Source organism: Etheostoma cragini, chromosome 3, assembly GCF_013103735.1.
Source record: "Etheostoma cragini isolate CJK2018 chromosome 3, CSU_Ecrag_1.0, whole genome shotgun sequence".
NCBI classification, from domain to species: Eukaryota; Metazoa; Chordata; class Actinopteri; order Perciformes; family Percidae; genus Etheostoma; species Etheostoma cragini.
Window position 1 is genome coordinate 27,348,219 of NC_048409.1, and position 21,034 is coordinate 27,369,252.

Below are 21,034 nucleotides of genomic sequence, written 5' to 3' on the forward strand. Positions count from 1 at the left end.
ATTGGCTGCTTAGAAATTAAGTGTTAACGAGCAGTTGGACAGGTGTACCTAATAAAGTGGCCGGTGAGTGTAGGTTCCTGTAATATTAGTTAAAATAATTCATAATTTTAAAATTAGGTATAATTTCCTATAAATGACATGTATTGCCCATGTATTCCAAAATAGGTGTAAAACTAGTGGTGATGAGTTGGTGTTAATGAAAAAATAGCATAGAAAATGTTGAACAAAAGTGATTAAAAAAGTTATTTTAAAAATGGACAAAAACGTCAGAAAATGTGTCCCAAAAAAGTGTTAATTTTGTACCAGAGGGACAACTAGTGCATGGTCAACCGGAAGACAACACGAGGGTTAAAACGTCGCCATCACTCTTTAACAGTTGAGACATAAATCTGCACCTCCTTCAAAGGTTTTCACCTCACATTGACGTGTTTAATCAATTTTTGTTTTTCACTACTTTATTTATCAACTACTGGTAAATAACCACTATTAAACTGTTTATTTAATTTTTTCCTGTCCAGGCCTGGGAGAGGCTGGAGAAGGCTGAGCATGAGAGGGGCGTGGCTCTGCGCAAGGAGCTGATTCGTCAGGAGAAGTTGGAGCTGCTGGCTCAGTGCTTTGACCACAAAACCACCATGAGACAAGCCTGGCTCAATGAGAACCAGAGGCTTGTATCTCAGGTACAGACCTTATGCGGCTGGGTTATAAACATGCTTCTTCTAGTTGCAGTTCACCTTAGTAACATGAGAAATAATATAATTGTTTTATGCTAACTATTTTTCTGTTTTGCTTCGATGTAAAGTCAAATCCTGCATGCTTAGTGATATGATGATAAATACCAGATCAATTTAACTTCATCAGTGTAACAAAGGTACCTGCACTGTCTAAGTCCCCACTCCACTCAAAAATGTGTTCCTTCACCTGGATGTTTTTGCCTCACTATGCACAAGCTTGACACTAGAAGGCTGTTTTCAAACTCATCTGCTACAGGGGGAAAGTTTCTGTTCTCTTCTGTTTATGCTCACTTGTTTTTTTTAAAGATTAATTTGGGGCGTTTATTCGGCAGGAAAGGGGAGAGAGAGAGAGGGCAAATGAGATTCTGTAAAGCACCACAGGCTGGAGTCGAACCCAGGCGTACTGCTTCAAGGAGTAAACCTCTGTATATAGGGCACCTGCTCTACCAACTGAGCTACCTGGATGCTCACGTTTACTGTGTGTTTAAGACATGCACATAAGACATCACAATTAGTCAATGCAACGTACACACCCTCGCACATTAAACCCATTTGTGCCATGCCGGTTAAGTGTCTGTTTGGATTTTACCTCAACACCCTGGCGAAGGCTTTCAGCTGAAACGCTTATGTCATGTAAAATTAAAGGCTTCTTATTATACTCAGACTCAGTGCCTTGCATCTTCACCTCTTTTTTGAAGTAGGAGACTACATCAAATTAACTTTGGAATTAACAACTATAAATGTATAAATAGGATCTAGATGTTTGATTGAGATTATGTACAACTTGTTATGTAAAGTACCGTACATCCACTGTATATTGTATGTCTAAATTAACAAACTAGGCCTGCAAAAGAGAATATTGTATAGGCTGTACAATCAACCTGTGCATGTACAGTATGTGAAGTCCTCTACTACTGTGTGCAAATTAGTTAGCCTTTGGTCGTCATATTTCCAGTGGTTAATTTTCATCAGATTAGTGTTCTTTCACTCTCTCTTTGCTCCTCCCCCCTTTGTCTCCCCACTCTCATGGCCTCAGCGGCACACCTTACACTTTTTTTTTTCAATTATTTCTGCTCAATACAGGACAATTTTGGCTATGACCTACCAGCAGTCGAGGCGGCAATGAAGAAACACGAGGCTATCGAGGCCGACATAGCCTCATATGAAGAGCGAATTGGCGTGGTGGTGGAACTTGCTGCAGAGATGGAGACAGAAGGATACTACGACATTCGGCGTATCTTGGCACGTAAGGAGAACATTCTGGGCCAGTGGAGTCTGCTGAAGGAGCTGGTGGCTGGGAGGAGGACCCGTCTGGAGAAGAACTTGGCCCTGCAGAAGACTTTTCAGGACATGGTCTACATGATCGACTGGATGGAGGACACACAGGTGCTGTACTGGAGGCTGTGTGTAGTGAGAGAGAGAAAGAGAGAGTGAGAGCGAGACACTCCACTATATTCAGTAGTTAGATAAAGACAGAGGAATGAAGTAGTGGGCAAGGTTAAAGAGGTTTAAAAAAAATTATATATATAAATCTACTGTTTCTGATCTGTAAAGCGACTTTGAGTTTGGGAAAAGCACTATACAAATTCAATTTATTACTATTATTATTACATAGTTTTAAGAGTGAAAACTAGAAATGGGGGAGATCCAGAAAGACAGAGTGAAAGAAGAAAGACACAGAGCAAAAGTATGTTTGCTTGCTTTTGATTCATCAATGTTAATGAAGACTCTGGGAATATAGGAAGAGGGAAGACATAATTGAATGAGGAAGTAGAAGGCAAAAAAAGGCCTCCTTATATAAATGACATCACACGTTCCCTGTCATCTCCCTCTCTCTCAGGTCCAGCTTCTGTCGAAGGACTTTGGGAAGCATCTTCTGCAGGTGGACGACCTGCTGCAGAAACACAGCCTGCAGGAAGCCGACATTGCAGTGCAGGCTGAGAGGGTCGAGACACTCAACACCGCTGCACTCAAATTCACCACTATAGAGGGTACACTCACATCCGTCTTGTGAAATGTGTATAGCGCTGGCAAAGTGTGTCAGTTTATCATCTTTAAATTGAATTCTGTGTTTCTTTTTTTAATGTTAATTAACCTAATTTTGTTGTTTCCCAGGTTACCAACCGTGTGACCCACAGGTGATCTGTAACCGTGTCAACCATGTCTCTTCCTGTCTGGAGGAGCTGAAACAACTGGCAGATAAAAGGCGTGATGAGCTTGAGGAGTCGAGACAACTGTGGGCCTTCTTTCAGGTAAAATGGGCCGACGGGACGAGGCTAAAGGCAGGATAAAGTCATGTTATTGTTCCAAGCATGTTAAGAGGCCAATATTTGTTTGTTGGATGATTTAAACAGCCAATTTCACACAAATTGGGGGATGTGTCCTACATTTTTTGTAACTTTCCACAAACCATTGTTCCGATGTTCACACACATCTCACCCAGTGATTGGTCGGGGTTGTGGAGATGAGAACATACGCTGGGTTTGAACTCTCTCAAGCGCTCCTTTTTTAATTTCAACAAAACTGTTTTCTCTATCTTTTTGTGTGTAGAACCGAGTGCAACATTATTAATGCCTTCAGAGAGACCGTCTTAAAATGTGTGTTGTATTTAAATGATTATTGCAGTTGCCGTCTCTATATGATGATTTCACTCTTTTGATAGATATTTAAAGGGGTGTCAGTCTTTGTGTTTGTAATAATTGTATCTTGAGCTTCCCAAACCTGCAGCTTATTTAAATACAATACTAGATAGCTTTTGAGGAGAAGGGGGGGAGGCAGGGGGCGTGGCTTTGATCGACTGCCACTTTGCTCGTTTGAAAGCCATGATGTCTCTTTCTCATGGGTGGGCCAAATTCTCCGGGCGGGCCAAGCAGAAAAAGGCGAGGTAACCTTGCCCCTTATGACCTCATAAAGGACAAGATTCCAGATCGGCCCATCTGAGCTTTCATTTTCTCAAAGGCAGAGCAGGATACCCAGGGCTTGGTTTACACCTATCGCAATTTCTAGCCACCGGAGGATAATAGGCTGGCTGGGGGAACACATATTAATGTTAAAAAAACTCATAAAGTAACATTTTCATGCCATGGGACCTTTAAATATGCACTAATTCATCAATTATACTCACCAACCTCTATTCCTGGCCTATAATCCTAACCCCCAACTCTTCGCATTCCTTCTTAACCACAACTCGCTAACTAGAGGAGAGATGTAACATAAATGTTTCTAGTGAAGACGTAAAAGTCTCACAGTGAAATACTGTCTTATGAATCTTTGGTCTTTGCTGCTTTGCGTCAGAACAAAACCTAGCTGGCTGACCAACCATTGATTAGTGTTTAACAGCATTAATTATATACTATACTACAGTTTTTATGAATAACACAGCTGTCTCTCTAGCAATGTGGGAGAAAAGGTCAAAACTATAATCCGATTAATTGCTCAAATCAAACCAAATGCAATGGTAGTCATATAATGCTGACCGTTTATGGACTCACTCTGTAATATTTTGAACACTCAGGTACAATTAGAATCCCACCAGCATTTTTCCATTTATCACGTACCTTTATTTTTTTCTTAGTTTGGTGCATCAATATGTCTTAGATGCAAGTCTATAGTCATGTGTCAGAATTAGTGTAAATTGCCTGAAAATGCTGTCTGTCGCTTTGATAACACAGAGGCCATGAAGTAGTTATTAATATTAGTGAATAAGCTTTTAGAACACAGTTTGAAAGTAATGGTATGATGTAAGTAAAGCTCTAAGTAGAGTTATGTGTATATTTAGAATAGAAGATTGGTTCACACAGTCGAGTCACTAATTATCTCACATTGATTAATTCGGCTAATTCCACTTCTGCCTTTTGGAGAGGCTCTCAGAAACAGACTGGACTTGGTGTTAGATGGACATTAGGGATTACAAGGGAGGACTGTTCTATATTTCTGAACTTAGTTTCTTTACATGCTGTTTTCTTTTCACACGTAGACATTGCCTAACCTTTTTTTGTTCTCTCTTTGCATTTCTTTTACGTTTTTTTGTTGTTTGTTTGAGTCTATCTTGTAGGACTGCAAGTAATGATTATTTTCATAGTTGATTAATCTGTTGAATATTTTCTAGATTAATCGATTAGTTGTTGGGTCAATAAAATGTCAGAAAATTGTGAAAAATGAGGATCAGTGTTTCCCAAAATCCAATCCAATCCAACTTTATTTGTTAAGTACTTTAAAACAACCAAAGTTGACCAAAGTGACGTCTTCAAATGTCTTGTTTTGTCCACAACTCAAAGATATTCAGTTTCCTGTGAGAGGAGAGAATAAACTAAAATAAATCACATTTAAGAAGCTAGAATACTTTTTTTATATTACTTTTGTCTTAAAAAAAAATCATTCAAACCAACTAATCGACTATCAAAATAGTTGGTGAATAATTTAAAAGTTGACAACTAATTGAGTAAAATAATTAATTTTAACTATCTTTTCCTCCTTCTCAACCTTTTTTTTTTAGAATTAGGTTTATGTTGTAAAACCTATAGGTATTATGTTTATTTTCTTTGTTAAAACAAAAAAGTAAATCTAGTTTGTCTGTTTGTTCTGCTGTTAGGAGCTGGAGGAGTCGGAGGCCTGGATCAGGGAGAAGAGCTCTATCCTGGGAGCTCAGGGTTATGGGAAGGACCTGAGCAGTGTGCTAAAGTTACTACAAAAACACAAGACTCTGGCAGGAGAACTGCTGGCTCACCGGTCACTGCTGCAGGTGTGTGCGTGCGTGCGTGCGTGCGTGCGTGCGTGCGTGCGTGTGTGTGTGTGTGTGTGTGTGTGTGTGTGTGTGTGTGTGTGTGTGTGTGTGTGTAAGTGCACCTGGAAAGCCTACAGTACTTGGAGTTTCTGTTCTCAACTTCAGGTACTTTAGGGAATTTAGGGATCTTTAGGGAACTTTAGGAATTTTCATTAGTACAAATACAGTTGTTATAGCACCCTGCTTTTTTCTGTATATTTTCGTTTGTTGAATCTGACTCTATAACAGTCTGAACATGTGTAATTTCAATTAGTTCCATATGTGATTTATTGGCATTGGTTTCATGCTGTTCTTCTTGTTTGTGAACTTGTAGTTGTCGTGAAATTGCACATGAAAGTTTTATTATCATGTGAAATTGCTGGTCAGTGTACCATCCATTGAGAAACAGCACCACGCATGAAGCCAGTAAGGAGCATGTTTTGTTCATAATGAAGAGAAAAAAGTAAAAAAAGAAATACTGTAAATGCATCCAAATGTCAAAGATCAATGTTCCTGCATTTGGTGACTAGTACTTCTGATTATTTCCTTGAAAAAACATGCTGGGATTTTTGCATAGTATAAATGACTTGGTGTAATGCCATTTTGCAGCATGAGCATACTTTTATGACAGATCCTATTCAAAATTTGCAAACCTTTCCTCTTCAGCAAGTAGTGTTGATAAACTGACCCAAGAGCCGGTTAATTAACCCAAGTCATGTTCCTGAACTGGGAGAATCGAGTGTCATACGACAATTAACTGACTCACTCCTGTTTTTTTTAGTTTTTTTACCTCATTAGCGCTTCCACTGGAGTGGTGGTAGAATCAATCATGAAATGGGCTACCTTTAGCAGCACGATTCGACCAAAAGAGTTGTTGGCACCAGGCTACTGAACGAGATCAAATGTAACCGTGCAACTGCTTGAGTCTAATGCAATGAAGCGGCCTCTTTTTCTCGGCAAGCTTGAGTTATTAACCAAACTTTGTTTCCAGTGCAAGTTAGATGATTGTGTTCGTGGCAATTCACACGTTATCGATGGGGTAGGACATCGGATACAAATACGCGTCATGTTATCTTGGTAGTTGTGTTCAGTTAAATGTTAGAGAAGTGAATGTTGCAGGCTGCATGGTAGATAGGCTGTCAAGAGGAACCTGCGCACCAGGCTACTGAACGAGACCGTAACCATGCCTAATGCATGAGTCTAATTTATCAAACGGGTGTCTACGTTATCTGCAAATTTGGCTTGTGTTCCACTTTAGTGAAATAATTGGGAATAACACTATCCTATCCTGCCTCTATAGAACACCATGAAGCGAGGAAAGCAGATCCTGAGTGAGAAGAGCTTTGGCACTGCGGGGATCCAGGAGAGCATCATGGAGGTGAAGGGCGAGTGGAAGAGGCTGGAGGACCAGGCCGCGCAGCGACTCGGCCACCTGCAGGAGGCGCTGAACTTTTTTCAGTTCTCCACGGAGACAGACGACCTGGTAGTATGGCTACAGGATGCTTACCGCCTGGTCTACAGCGAAGACTTTGGACACGATGAGTACTCCACCCAGTCACTTCTGAAGAAACACAAAGGGGTCAGCGAGGCCATCGACAAACATCGCCTGCATGTAGTGACACTGCGTAAACATATGGTGCTGCTGCCTCTGCGCTACCGTGACCAGGAGGTGAGCAGGGAAAGGATTAGGGCTGCACAATATAAGGAAAATATGTAATTGCGATTATTTTTTACTGATAATATGATTGCAATATGAATCACGATATAGGGGGAATGATCTATTTTGTGTCATTATTCTCATTTTCTTTGAAAAATATTAATAAAATGATTTATAGTTTGATTTTTGCAAGGATCTAGGATTTGCCCTCTCCTCACTGTAGGAGGTGCACGTGCGTATGGGAGAGGTGGAGCAGCTCTATACTGAAGTGGCCGAGGTGGCGGTGCTCCGACAGCAGTGGCTCCACGACGCCCTCGCTGTCTACCGCATGTTCAGCGAGGTCAATGCCTGTGAGCTGTGGATTGATGAGAAGGAGCAGTGGTTGGACAAGATGGAGATCCCAGAGAGACTGGAGGACGTGGAGATGGTCGCACACAGGTGAGGAAAAGCTAGAGGAGAGGAAGGTTAGGTGTGACATGAAATAGGGATTTCGAAAAGGGATTCGTTGTAGTTCAATTTGTGATAGTACTTGTTGCTCAGAATTTTATTAGTGATTTATGATGGCTTTTATAGATGTCTATCAATTCTGCCACTTTATGATGGAATAACTGGCACCTTAATGATGGATTGTAGGACCTTAGCTACGTTAATGTGATTTATGTATTCCTTGTTCTTATTTTCAATGCTCCACTGTTGGGCTGTGTGCCTGATTGTCTCACATGTCCAAGGTTGCGTCACAAATTGCCCCTCGGGACAAGTCAATTAAGTTGAAGTTTGCACAGAAGCCCAGCTGGGTTTCTCTTTTGTTTAAAGAGCTCATATTATGCTTTTTGGCTTTTCCCCTTTCCTTTATTTTGTTATATATCTATTTTGGGCATACAATAGATTTACAAACCGGAAAAGCCCACGTGTGTCATTTAGCGTCACTTTGTAACACACGTTATAATGTGGCCTAGCAGGGAATGTGGCATGCCCTCAAACCAAGCTAGTTCAGATAGTTATATTGCCATGTCCAGGAGAAAATGCAGAATTAAAACGTTGCGTATAAAAGACTCTGAAATGTCTTGCTCCAGTCTAGGTTGTACGGCTAATCTGAAGCCATAGGTTACTGGATGAAGCATGTTTGTTTTGGATCCCACTAGATTGCTTGTCAGGGCCCGACCTACTCTGCTTCTGACTGGCTAGCAGTCCTTACTGGTACTGTGCATGGGCAACTCCAAAAAGATGGGATAGAAGTGAGATTTCTCACTCGATGCACACATGGGGAAAAGAGGAGCTGCAGCTATGTGAAGTACAACAAAAATATGGTGTTTTTTTAAAAAATGAAAGCAGGAAAACCCTTTTCTGGTACAACTTCTAAATACAATTATGAACCTGACAATGAGCTTAAAATGAGGTCCTTAAATCAAAAAGCTTAGTTTTTGGCCAATGCAAAAACATCCTTACCAGCCAACTTTTTCCCATCATATCCCACGATATCCTTTTGTTGTTGTAGATTTGAGAGCCTGGACCAGGAGATGAACAGCCTGATGGGTAGGATCCTGGACGTTAACCAGATAGTTCAGCAGCTCCTGGATGGTGGTCATCCATCCTCTACAGAGGTTAGAGGTTGTCAGGACCACCTCAACTCAAGGTACTGAAAATCAACTCGCCTCCCAACAGCTACGACCACAACCCATATCCCAGATACTACTTGTACTTTTACTGACATTACCAATTACAACAAGTTTACAAAACATACTCTTAAAGCGATGTTTCACCGCTGGAAAGATTGATATGTATTTATATTTTGTCATTTATGTAGGAGAAATAAAATGTAAAAGTTGGTGCCCAGTAGGCCGAGAAAAGCCAGAAAAAAAGAATCGAATAATGCAAAATGGATACGATTTTTTTTTCTCCCAGACACAATACAGAGATCTCTCCTCTCAGGGGGACATGAGGGAGGGAAGCACGGTCATTCGAAAATAATACTGGGTGTCTACTGATACAAAGCTTAATGCTAACCGGCATTAAAGTATCCCTAAACCCGCAGTTCTACTGCTACTGGTACATGGCATGACGATACACTCTCTAATACTCGGTTCCAAATCCTATTAGGCGAGGTAATACAGCACCTTGTAAACACAGTGGAATCTCAAAATGTTTTGCCTGAGGCCCAGAAATACATTAGATCATTATTTAAAACACAAAGCAGGGGAAGATAAAATTTAGGAAAGTAGTAAAATTAAGTTAAATGCATTTGAATATGTTTATTTCAACACAGTTACATTTTAATTACGAAGGTTAAATCTATGAGTATTGTTTGAATTACTTGTTATATTGTTAATGAGTCATATTACAGCTACTACCATTAATAATAACAATGCCATCAAAACACTACAGTGCCACTACTATACTAATGGACAGTTACACAATATGCATTAAAACACTAATACACTGGCTGTGTCTTTGCACGCTCACTAACACAGATGTTAAAGTTGACCTTGTTGGAACTACAAAGCAGTCTCAGTAAATGAATGCCTTTCAAACTTATATCCAGAAATTAATTTGATGATTTTCACATACAGCACTGGATGTGGAGAGCAGCCTCTTGGATCTCTGTCATATTTACTCTCGGGAAAGGTGGAGGAGTAGGTGGGAGGAGAGGAAAGCAGACTTACATGCAGAGAGAAAAGGGAGATGGCAAGGGAGAGACATTTCTTTGGGTTGTGTAATTATTCAGGGGAATTCATACTGAAGAGAATTCTTTTTGTTCGCAGAGTGTAATTGTTTTTGACTTAGTATAGAGGCTGAACTCCTACCTGCTTTTTCATCTTAGTAGAGTATGAGTATGAGCGTTATTTACGGTAACATCCGGCCAGGTCAACCCTGTGATGGGACTGGCTTTTATCCGTGTCAGTCTTGCAACCTTGGCAATAGAGCCCGACCGATATATCGTTGGGGCAATATTATTGGCTGATATTAGGCATTTCCCGATTTATTGGGATCGGCATATGCAACGCCAACGCTCATAACAAGTTGACAGTCAGTTTTTTTTATATTCATTCATCAGAATCATTTATAATGACAATTAAATGATGCTGATAAATGAATATTTATAAAATAGAAACGGACGGTCAACCATGTTTTGAGCGTTGGCGTTGGATTGTTTGTCCACCAGTGGAAGCTCTACAACGCCCCTGTTGGCAACACTGATTTTTTTTGTTTTGTTCAAAAGATGTTAAGTTTAATATCTTAAGTTTGTAATTTTATACATTTTATTTGTTAGAACTTTAATATATTTTGATGTTCCTATGTTCTGTTGTGACAATAAAACAAACTATTATCATATTATTTTAGTGATAACTCATAAATAACAAAAAATAAATAATGTAAGGTAAATCTGTTTATGTTTTGTAATGCGGGTCTGGATTTTTTAAATATATATCTGTCGATATATCGGCACATCGGAATTTTTAATAACCAAATATTTCTATTGGTATCGGCATTGAAAATCCTTTATTGGTCGGGCTCTACTTGGCACATAGTGTTGGTCTCAGGGTGACCATCTGTGCTGGCTGCTTCAGTCAAGAAGAAGCCAGCCGAGAGCAAAAATAAGAACCGACAGAAAAAAATCCACACTTCTAACTCCTTATCACCTTCTCTGCCATTAGTTATTCAAATTCTGTTTAGATTTTTGGTAACTTGACTCTAAAATATCTTTCCTTAGATATGGACACTGTGTACAGTATTGGGGTCATGGTTACACCAGTAATCCTACGTGTAAGGAAATACATGAATGTAGTTTAAATGGAAAATTCTAACTGTATTTCCCATTAGTTAAATATTTTCACTTTGTAAAGCACATAGTCATGTAATTTATCCTTCCTCCACAGCGCTGTGAAGAAGGGTCTGACTAGTCCGCACAGCATTCTGGGATGGGAGAGAGACATGCTTTGGTTTATTGGCATTTCTTAAAACCAATTACAATCTTCTAATGGTGCTAAAGCCTGCGTTGCCTCTGCAAAACAGCCTCGGGAAGGAACTTGTTTTGGTGGAACATGTGTACGTTAAAAAGTAGTCGGATAGATCTGGGCAATCTGGGTTTACCCTGCAGAGATCTGAGGAGTAGTTAACCATGAACATAAAGTAAAAAGTTTTTCTAATTTTGTGCATCTTTCTACATATAACTACTACAGTAAAACCAGACCCATTTATATTAATAATTAGTATTTTATTTATGTTAAAAATTATCAAGATGAATTCTTTATTTCAAAATTACATAAAAACAAATCAAGTTGTGTGTAAACTGAGTTTGGGTATTCTAATTAATCACTGCTTCCCTGTATGTTATGTTTCATTTTTGTGAAGCAGCGAACCCCCGTCACACACATACATCCCACAAATTCACGCCACCATGTTGCATCAATAAGACAACTTTTGCAGCTCTGATGTCCCCGAGCTGTTTTCCTGCCTGCCTGCTGAGCGCTCTGTCTGCCTCTCAGCCACTCTGCCATTACCTCATTACAGTCAGAAGGATGTGTGTATGTGTGTGTGTGAGTGTGTGTTTGTGTGTGTGTTTCTTGGCTTAATGGGTGTGGATTGAGACCTGCTGATCTGGAGCAAAATCAGGAGGACATATTGTATGACGATATGGTAAGCAGACGAGTCCTGGGCTGAAACCACAGCATACAGAGAGCAGACCAAACTGTCTCATGCCATTCATATCTGGTCCTCTGTGGTCATCGTAATTCATTTGAACATGTCTTTTACGATGCAGCTTGGCTCATCTCAAGGTCAGAATTAAGCTTTCATGTTTAAGACGTTTAGTTTTTACATCCCAGTGGACAGAAACAAAAACTTCTCTCAAAAAGGAGCTTTCATGTCAGCACCAGATCAAGCATTAAAATTGGTTTGGTTTCAGTCCCACCAGATGAGATATTTTTTAGTTGATACATTCTTTGTTTTAGATTACATCTGCTGTTAACAAGCCTGATGGATTTTTGCAGCGGATATTTTGACCAGGAAAAACAGAGGGCTGGTACTCTTACAGTTAATATGAGTTTAAACCTTAATAGTGTAAGAAGGACGAAATAAACAACCTAAATGATCCAAACCGGCCATGTATTCGAAAAAACCTTTGTAATTCAAAATAGAAAGGCAAATACATGACTAAAACAAATCTCTTTTGGAAGGAGAGGGAAATACATACTACAGGTGTAAAACTTCACAATAAATTCAGACTCTCTTCACAATTGCACCTCCTTCATAGTACCACACTCACATTTAGCATAACCCAATCCTCTCTGTCACATCGGAACAGGTGGAACAGCATTGTGGAGCTGGTTGAGCAGAAAAAAGATCAGCTGGACTCGATGTTACGCCTGCAAAACTACCTGCTGGAGTGTGCCGAGATCAAGTCCCAGATCCAGGACAAGAGAAAAGCAATTGACGCCACTCAGTACATGGGCAGCGACCTGGGAGGAGTTCTGGCTCTGCAGAGACGCCTCTCCACCATGGAGGGAGCCCTGTCTGTCCTGGAGCCCAAACTTCTGCATCTACAGGTATGGAATTATTGGAAAATACATTGAGTGTACAAATGTTCAAGGAAGACATTATTAAAGGGTTCAAAGATCTCATTAAAAACACTTGGCTTTAACTGGAAATGCTAACTACAAGCTCATTTTTCATTTTTTTTTTTTTTTTCATTTATTACAAACTAGCCACCGTTGGTGCAACAAGAAATTTGGAATGCATCAGTAAGATAAGATAGACTTTCTTGATCCCACAATGGGGTAATTTACTTGTCACAGCAGCTCAATGCTGCACAACAAAAAAAAAATACACATTCAGTTTAAATAGGCTAGAAAAATACACAAAGAAAGAATAAAAATAGGAAATAGAGAGTAGTAACTGTAATATGTACACTATAAACACAGTTATGGTGATATATACTGTATGTACAGTATCTAGTGGGCATTTATTCAAATAAATTAATAAGAAATTATTTTTGAACAAACCAGTATGTGAGAGGAACCACAAAAGATACAAAAAATGTAAAGGTTACGATGATTTTAAACGGAGGTTGTATTATTGCAGCATAAAAGGCTACACTCATCATAATGCCGTCTCTGTTTGGTGATGTAGGAAGAGGCGGAACATTTGGCCACCGCCCACCCAGTTCGGGCTATGGAGGTTCTCGTGCCGTTTGATGGCATCAGTGTGGAGTGGGAGGAGCTGAAACGCACCCTGCAAGGCTGTGAGGACTCGCTGATGGTGGCTAGCAGGCTGCAGAGCTTCATACAGGTACACAGAGATAGTTCAATCAGCATAGACTTCATTTAAGAGTGAAATGAGGTCAACAAGCGTGTTGCACGGTAGGTTGATGTGTTAAAAGTCTTTGGCGATTAGATTCCATCAAAATGTTAAATTGTAAGGGGTACAGAGGCCATGGATGTATAGGAATATCCCTCCGATGGACTCTAGACACTTGGTGGTGGTGATGAAGGAAGCCTGAAGATCTGGATGAATGTGATGTAAAGCGGGGCTTCTGATGGAGTAACCGTTTTTTTTTAAACAAATAAACAAAAATATGTCAAATCACATGGGTATAGGTATACAACATTGGACTCTCAGCACTTCAGTAATAATTCCATCACTGGTATTGATCAGCAACCCAGGCAGACACATAATGCTCTGATAAGGATCAGACCATAGAAACCTTATCTGCCTCTTCAAAGGTTGAGAAAGGTTCAACTTCCCAGAAGACGTAAGAGACACCAATCACAATTCTATCAGCCAACAAATCTAAAATGTTTGAGAGGCTGGGTTTCAACAACAGACATTGAGAAAATCATAGTGGAGAAATTGGTTGTGAAGGTAATTTTACTGGGGCGGGGGGGGCATGTATCTATCTGCTGCAAGATTGGTTTACTGGTAATCTGGGAAAAACCCACAAGATCTGCCTCTATATATGCTTTTAACAGAATTGTCAGCCTGCACAAACTTCTGTACTGTTGACCAACAATAGAATAGATTAAGTATAAATCCTGTTCCTCTCCGTGACTATCAGGACCTGGACTCGTTCCTCACCTGGTTGGTCCAGACACAAACGGCCGCCGCCTCAGACCAGCTGCCCAACAACTTGGAAGAGGCGGAGAAACTCATCAACAAACATGCTGCCCTAAAGGAGGAGATTGGACGGTGGGTTACTGAAGACCACATCATTCTTGTTTTTACATTTTTAACAATGTGCTTGATGTTTTTTCATTAATACTATATATTATTACTAATGTTATATAGTTAGTCAACAAGAACCCATCCCAACAAAATCTCTCACCCAACCTCTACTATATTAGAAAAGGCAAAAAGCTAACTGTATGACAGTGTCTTGTGCACAGAACAATGGCACCTCTAACAAGGCTCCGCTACACACAAATACAAAAACAAACAAGAATTGTACGTCTGCTTTTACCCTCCCAGGCGTGCCCCAGTCCTTTCCCCTTCTGGGCTTCACCACTTATGCATTTTACATCTCCTAGCTCGCATTTTCCCTCTGCAGAAGCTTGTTTTTACTACTTGAACATATCTTCCTAAAAGTTTGTTAAAACACACCAGATGTTTAGAGTATAATTTATTGGGTCACTGTCCATTTCCGTGCAGGTATGAAGAGGACTACGAGCGCTTGCAGGCCATGAACGAGCTGCTGGAGTCCGAGGAGGCTCCTCTCCCTCAGGCCGCCCTGCAGCAGTGGCTCCAGAAGCTCGATGTTGGTTGGAACAAACTGCTGGAGATGTGGGAGAGCAGGAGGGAAGTTCTGGTCCAGGCTCACATTTTCCATCTTTTCTTGCGAGACGTCAAACAGGCCGAGTCCTTCCTCAACAACCAGGTGAGACAAACAAAGACAGAGCAGTTGGTCGGAGTTTACGGACAGCTCTTTCTAGCTATTTTAGCAACATTGCTCAAGGATGATAATGTCAATTGGTCTGTCGGGCTAAAACTTTCAAAATGAAATATCTCATTCATGCCCCTTTTAGGTGAAGACAAATCTCCTCCTCTGTGCTCATTCTCCTCTTTACAACTCATTCGTTCTTCTGATAGTGGCAGACCAGAAGGAGCAATATACTGCACACAAAATCAGTTGAGGAAAAGAATAAACAGCCCAAATAGCACTTTGATTTAGATGTCAGTTTTTGAAAATATTTTTTGGGCCAGAAATACAAAATAACCATCGATTTTTGTAAATAGTGAAATGTGAGGCAGAAAAGAAATGGTTACAGAGTGGTTTAGATTCACATCTTACGTTATTATTGAACTTTTGTAAAGCCCTTAAAATATGCTAAGATGCAATGTGAGGTCAAACAACTGACAAACGTTGGTAAAACTCATTCTGCTTTTGTCCTTTTTTAATCTGAAATGTCACAGGCAGAGCTGCCCTGGACTCTTGTGTGTGCATGTGTCTTTGTGTATACATGTAGGCCAGTGTGCCGGCCAGAACTTAACCAGGGACCAGCTCTCATTATTAGCCCGGGGGTTGATTTAGAGAGAGCAGCGTTTCTTCTTCAATAAGTATCAAAGACGTTCCAGGCCGAAGTTCTCTGTCAGCCTTTCCCTGTTCTTTTGGCCTCAGCCTAATTTTTTTCTCTTTGTCCAGAGGCCATACACATTTGTAATGATACGATTTGTTTGAGTAGTTTTTGTTTTTTTAAGATCCGTTTTTGGGGCATTTTTGGCCTTTATTTTGATAGGACAGCTGAAGACATGAAAGGGGAGATAGAGGGGGAATGACATGCATCAAAGGGCCTCAGGTCAGAGTCGAACCCAGGCCCGCTGCGTTGAGCATTAATTCTCTATATATGGGGCCTCCTGAGTAGTTTTGTTTTGAACATTTTCTGATCTTTAGTGATCGATAGAACAAAATGAAACAACATTAGATTTTAAGAATAGTGTTGCTACCTTCTCATGAAGGGGTAAATGCAATAATATAAGTATTTGGTTAAGTAATTGATTAATTATTTAGGCTATATTCACTTCACTATCACATAAAAAAATAAAAGCAGCATGGAGGCTAAAACTGATTCAATCGATTAATAGATTGTCTTTTAATCAACTATGTTAATTGGTTAATTCCACAACCAAGACTGACGTTAAAAAGGAAAGTTGGTAGTTGCCCAAATGAATTTTTACAGGCCGACATTTCAAGAATCGCTCTAATCTATTCTGTGCTCTCCTAATATCTTTTTATTTTTTGTAGGCTCTTAACTTTTCTTTTTTTATCCCTTGACTTTACTCAGTCAGTTCCTGAACCGAGAAAAACAACTTACTTTTCCCCATGTTCATCTTCTAGGAGTCGGCCCTCGCTCACGTGGAGCTGCCCACCACGGTGGAAACAGTAGAAGCCTCCATAAAGAAACACAAGGACTTCACCACCACCATGGAGCTGAACCTTCACAGGATCAAAGCTGTGATTGAGGCTGGAGAGAGTCTGATCAGCCAGAGTAACATCTACTCTGACCGCATCAAGGAACGCATCGACACCCTCGCCAACAGGTACCACATACAAAAGTTATATGAAGAGTAAATAAAGCCTAGACTAATTTGAGACCAAAGCTCTGAAGCAGAAGGCAATATCTGTCCATGTCAGTTTTTTTTTATACCATGGTATCAGTTTTACTTCATAAAGAAGCTTACAAAGCTTTTTTTTTACCTTAGCTTTGTAACTTTCTTATGGAGGACATTCACTTTGTGTGAGCATGTGGCATGTAGAAATGATGACAGAAATAATATGTTTGCGCCTAACACGCTTGCAAAATGAGTTAAAGCACAATAAATATACCGTTTAAACATATGAGAGAAAAGCCTTTTGTAGACAGAGATTAGGGGTCACGATTCTTTAAATAGTTGATTCAATAACATTTTTGATTCTACGGTCACTGTTTAATTTTATTCTCGATTTTTATATTTGATTAGTAGTTTGATTAGCTAGTCTTCTTCTGCTACTGTGTGTGTAGTAATCTAGTAATCTAAAGAATTACAAGCTACAAGGTACAAGTAGGCTACATTTAACATTAGGTAATGTTGGTACTTACGTACGATCATGTTAAGAAGGTAGGCTGTCACGAGGAGACGGCACACCTCCCACCAGGCTACTAAACTAGACCAAATGTACCCATACAACCGCTCGAGTCCAACATAATCAAATGCGGCCTGCACCAGGCTACTCAACGAGACCGTAACCGGGCCTAATGCCTAAGTCTTATGTAGTGAAACGGGTGTCTAGGTTCTCGGCAAGTTTGACTTAACCACGACCCCAAAAGCCTTTATTTCTCGTGGGTCTAGTGTCAGTCAGTAGGAGTGAATAGATTCCTCCCCCCCTCCCTCCCTCCTGAAGTGCCGTTCACCCTGTTACCAGTTGATGAACCACTGAAACGATTTTGTAAAGATTATTTTCGGTACAAAAAGTTCTCTTGTGTTGCTTTAAAGCAAAAAGAAGTAAGCAGCTGTCCAAACAGAATACAACAATAATACAAAGAATAATAGCAGCTAAAAAAGTCAAAGGAGAGGGTTCCCCAAGAATTAATGGAACAAAGCACGGAAAACTGAGCTCAGCCTGTTTAGTCCACAACTGACACCTGACCATGAAATCAGTGTGATGGCTGAAGTGGTAGTGGGTTGGGTGTTTTTTTTTTTTTTTTTTGTATGCGCATGTGTCCAACAATAGCAATGTAACAAACCATATGGTTTTTAGATTTAATTTACATAAATTAACTCATTGGACTTTTTTTTCTCTCATGGCGAGAAATATATGAGCACAGCGCAACGTAGTTATTTGAAAGTGTTACACTCTGGTTTGGTGATAAATCATTTCACAATTATTACGTTAACTATGGTTCTTTCTGATGCAGGTACACATGGAAACTGGTCTTGTTTCTTGTTATTTACAAATACAAGTCTTCTATCACCAAGCATTTAAAACGTGTATACAGTATGTTGGGAATTTTGGATTGAGTTAAGATGTGAGTTTATATTATCAGAAATCTTAACACCTGGTAAATAGAGTGTTAAGATGAACAAAAATAGGTGTACATACTCCTACATATGGTATAGTTTTGTTTGTTTTTAGGTATGTTAACCTGTAACTAAATGTCCTGTCTCTTACTCTTTTAGGGGAAACCAGAACAGAGAGCAGGCCCAGCAGTGGCTTGAAAAACTGAACGACCAGTGGGAACTTCAGAGGTTTCTTCAGGACTGTCATGAGGTAGGAGGCCAACAGGCTGCTTGTACTTGCTGAACTCTAACAGGCATTTTTCAGTGGGCCCTGCTGTGTTCTGGAGGCGCCGTGAGCTCCGCGAGCAATTGCGGCCCTTCAAGTCAATGCTTGGTTTTCCGCCAGCCATGCAACGGCGCGTCCCAAAGCGTCTCTCCGCTCTGCTAAAGATACACGCCAGGTCTATTTTCCCGCAAGCCGCAGGCCTTTCACACAGCCAGACAGAAATAGAAACAGCGAAGTCTTCAAGCCTTTTTACCAGAACACCCCCCCCCCCAATGTTGTCTACGTCTCCTCTACAACACCACAGACAACGAGAGATTCATCATGGAGGTGGAAAAAATAATACAACATCACAGATCCTTTTTATCAGGACAACGCCAGAAAAGAGAAGACATGGACTTTAATTACAGGAGTGCTTGGCACGTGGTTCTGGACAAAACCAGAACGCAGCAGGGACGCACGCGCCCAGTGGAAAATGCCTGTTAGGGACCTAAGAAGGTCTGGTGCAGAAGTGTATTAAATTGGTTTGAGAGCATGTTTAAAGGGATGAGCATGATTGTCTCTTTGTTCTTTTTTGTTACCAACTACACATTTTGGCAGGCTCTAGAGCTAATCGTAATAAACTTGTATTTCAAAAGTTTTGATCATAAACTTTTGCCAGTTTGTAAGATTTCCATTTGAAACGAATGTGGGTAAATAAGACTTATACATGCAGTACCAAGTCCCAATTTATTTTAGATTGAAATGGAAATGTAAACAATAAGATAATCTTCTCATTTATTCCCAGTGTCTGAAAGACATGTTAAATAACATTCCAACTAGCTTGGATATAGTTTGCAATGGAATCACTTGATTTCATCATTAGAGCCTTTTACTAGTATGATGCTCTTTATCTGTAAACTTGACAGCACATACATGATGATGATTAATTATCTCTTTGATTTCAGTCAGCATACAGTATTTTTAGGATCACCAATTTAATTATTTTTGTTGGGAGCTGTCATTTGAAGGGTCCTCACCTAACGCATGTCCAATTGTGTTGCACACGGCTCACCTCTGCTCACTCCTGCAGTCTTTTGCTCTCTCACCCTGCAGAGTCACAGGCGTCTTTCTGGGCCAAAACCTTGTTTAGTCTCAGCAACTTTTTTTCTGGCTTTATTGAATAATTCAGCAGCACAGCTCCTCATCACTTATTCAAAGAAGGCAGAGTGTATCTGTGTGTGTGTGTGTGTGTGTGTGTGTGTGTGTGTGTGTGTGTGTGTGTGTGTGTGTGTGTGTGTGTGTGTGTGTGTGTGTGTGTGTGTGTGTGTGTGGCCTACACTGGGCGAGTGACACTGCGTCAGTCTGTAGGAACCTGAGCTCTCAGCTGCATGGGTGTGTTCTCTTATTTGGTCCATGCTGCATCCTTGTGTTTCCTGCTTCTCACTGCTGCTTTCCTACCTACCATAAACTCGCCAACACATTTACGCTGAGCTTTATGCTAATTAGATACTTTTGTTGTACACATAATGATCACAGTTTATATTCCTGTTCTGGTCATTAAGGTAGATTCCAGAGCAACCTACACTGCTGCTTCAGCACATAGGCTAATACATTGTGAAAAAGCCCGGTCTTAGGAGACAACACAGGCATTGTAAACGTCAAACAAACGCTAGGGGCCCAGGCTGCGCTCCTCCTCTTTACCCATATTTGAATTACCCGGCGAGCGGGTGGCATCAGGCGCTGCCGAGCTGGCGACAGCTGGAGCCCCGGGAACCGCCCACTTTGAGCTTCAATTTTGGTTTTTGCAGAAACCTATTTATAAACCATATTTTATGCTGTCTATGTGTCAGAACAGCCTCTGGTACTCAAGAAAATACTGTTGTATTTTATTAACTTAAAAATCAGATCAATCAGATCACACAGACAAATCTGTGTGATGGAAGTGTCCTATTGGTTCATCACTTCAAGACAAAATCATTTGATCAACTGTGGAGAGACGAGGGGCAAAAATGTATCTATTCCAGTGATGATAAGATGAACACACGTGCAAGATGTGCTACAGGAAGTCATCAGTGTTAATGTGGATTATTTATACCTTATTTTGTGGCACAGACTTTAAAGCTTGTTCAAAGGCACACTGGAGTTGCAATCAGGGGCGTGAAGAGACACTTAGCGCATGAGACATGCGATTGGGTTCATGAGGACGGGACGAGATGAGATTTTAACACTATTTTAAAAAAAAACTTAAACGATGAAATATGAATATAAAAATGAAATAAATATGAATATAAAAATTGTCAGAAAATTAAAGATGAGCACTGTGAAAGGTTTTAACACAAACTCAAATGGCTTTTCTTCTGTACAACTAACCTGGTCAGACCTAATAACTGTGGTGTCCCTCTCCTCCCAAACCCATCCCTACAACTTATTAAATCAAATGAATAATTATTTCTTACTCTGCACTATAACTTTTATTCTTATATTTTTAGGCCCTTTATCTTCATGACCAATTTTAATTGCACTTTAATGTTTTATGGAAAGCACTTTAAGTTGCTTTGCATGAAGTTTTGAAAAGTGCAACCACACTCGTGTCCGCTTTACCGCCCTTTCTGGTTCTCACTGTGACTTGAACACCTGCAGAGGTGGCAGAACTT

General features: G+C 40.2%; 1 protein-coding gene across 6 annotated transcripts in view; it reads left to right on the forward strand.

Annotated features, from left to right (window-relative positions):
- LOC117942516 (spectrin beta chain, non-erythrocytic 4-like) overlaps positions 1-21,034 on the forward strand; it is an 84,710-nt gene that overhangs the window by 23,656 nt on the left and 40,020 nt on the right. For 5 of the 6 annotated variants that reach the window (XM_034868010.1, XM_034868011.1, XM_034868012.1 and 2 more), the window contains 14 exons: positions 519-677; positions 1,815-2,117; positions 2,572-2,722; positions 2,847-2,983; positions 5,323-5,472; positions 6,794-7,162; positions 7,374-7,588; positions 8,646-8,783; positions 12,453-12,693; positions 13,277-13,435; positions 14,202-14,332; positions 14,792-15,017; positions 16,476-16,678; positions 18,296-18,386. In XM_034868010.1, the coding sequence (XP_034723901.1) occupies positions 519-677; positions 1,815-2,117; positions 2,572-2,722; positions 2,847-2,983; positions 5,323-5,472; positions 6,794-7,162; positions 7,374-7,588; positions 8,646-8,783; positions 12,453-12,693; positions 13,277-13,435; positions 14,202-14,332; positions 14,792-15,017; positions 16,476-16,678; positions 18,296-18,386 (2,673 nt within the window). Of the gene's footprint in view, positions 1-518; positions 678-1,814; positions 2,118-2,571; positions 2,723-2,846; positions 2,984-5,322; positions 5,473-6,793; positions 7,163-7,373; positions 7,589-8,645; positions 8,784-11,681; positions 11,786-12,452; positions 12,694-13,276; positions 13,436-14,201; positions 14,333-14,791; positions 15,018-16,475; positions 16,679-18,295; positions 18,387-21,034 lie in introns of those variants that run through there. The other variant, XM_034868016.1, reaches the window with a different exon arrangement.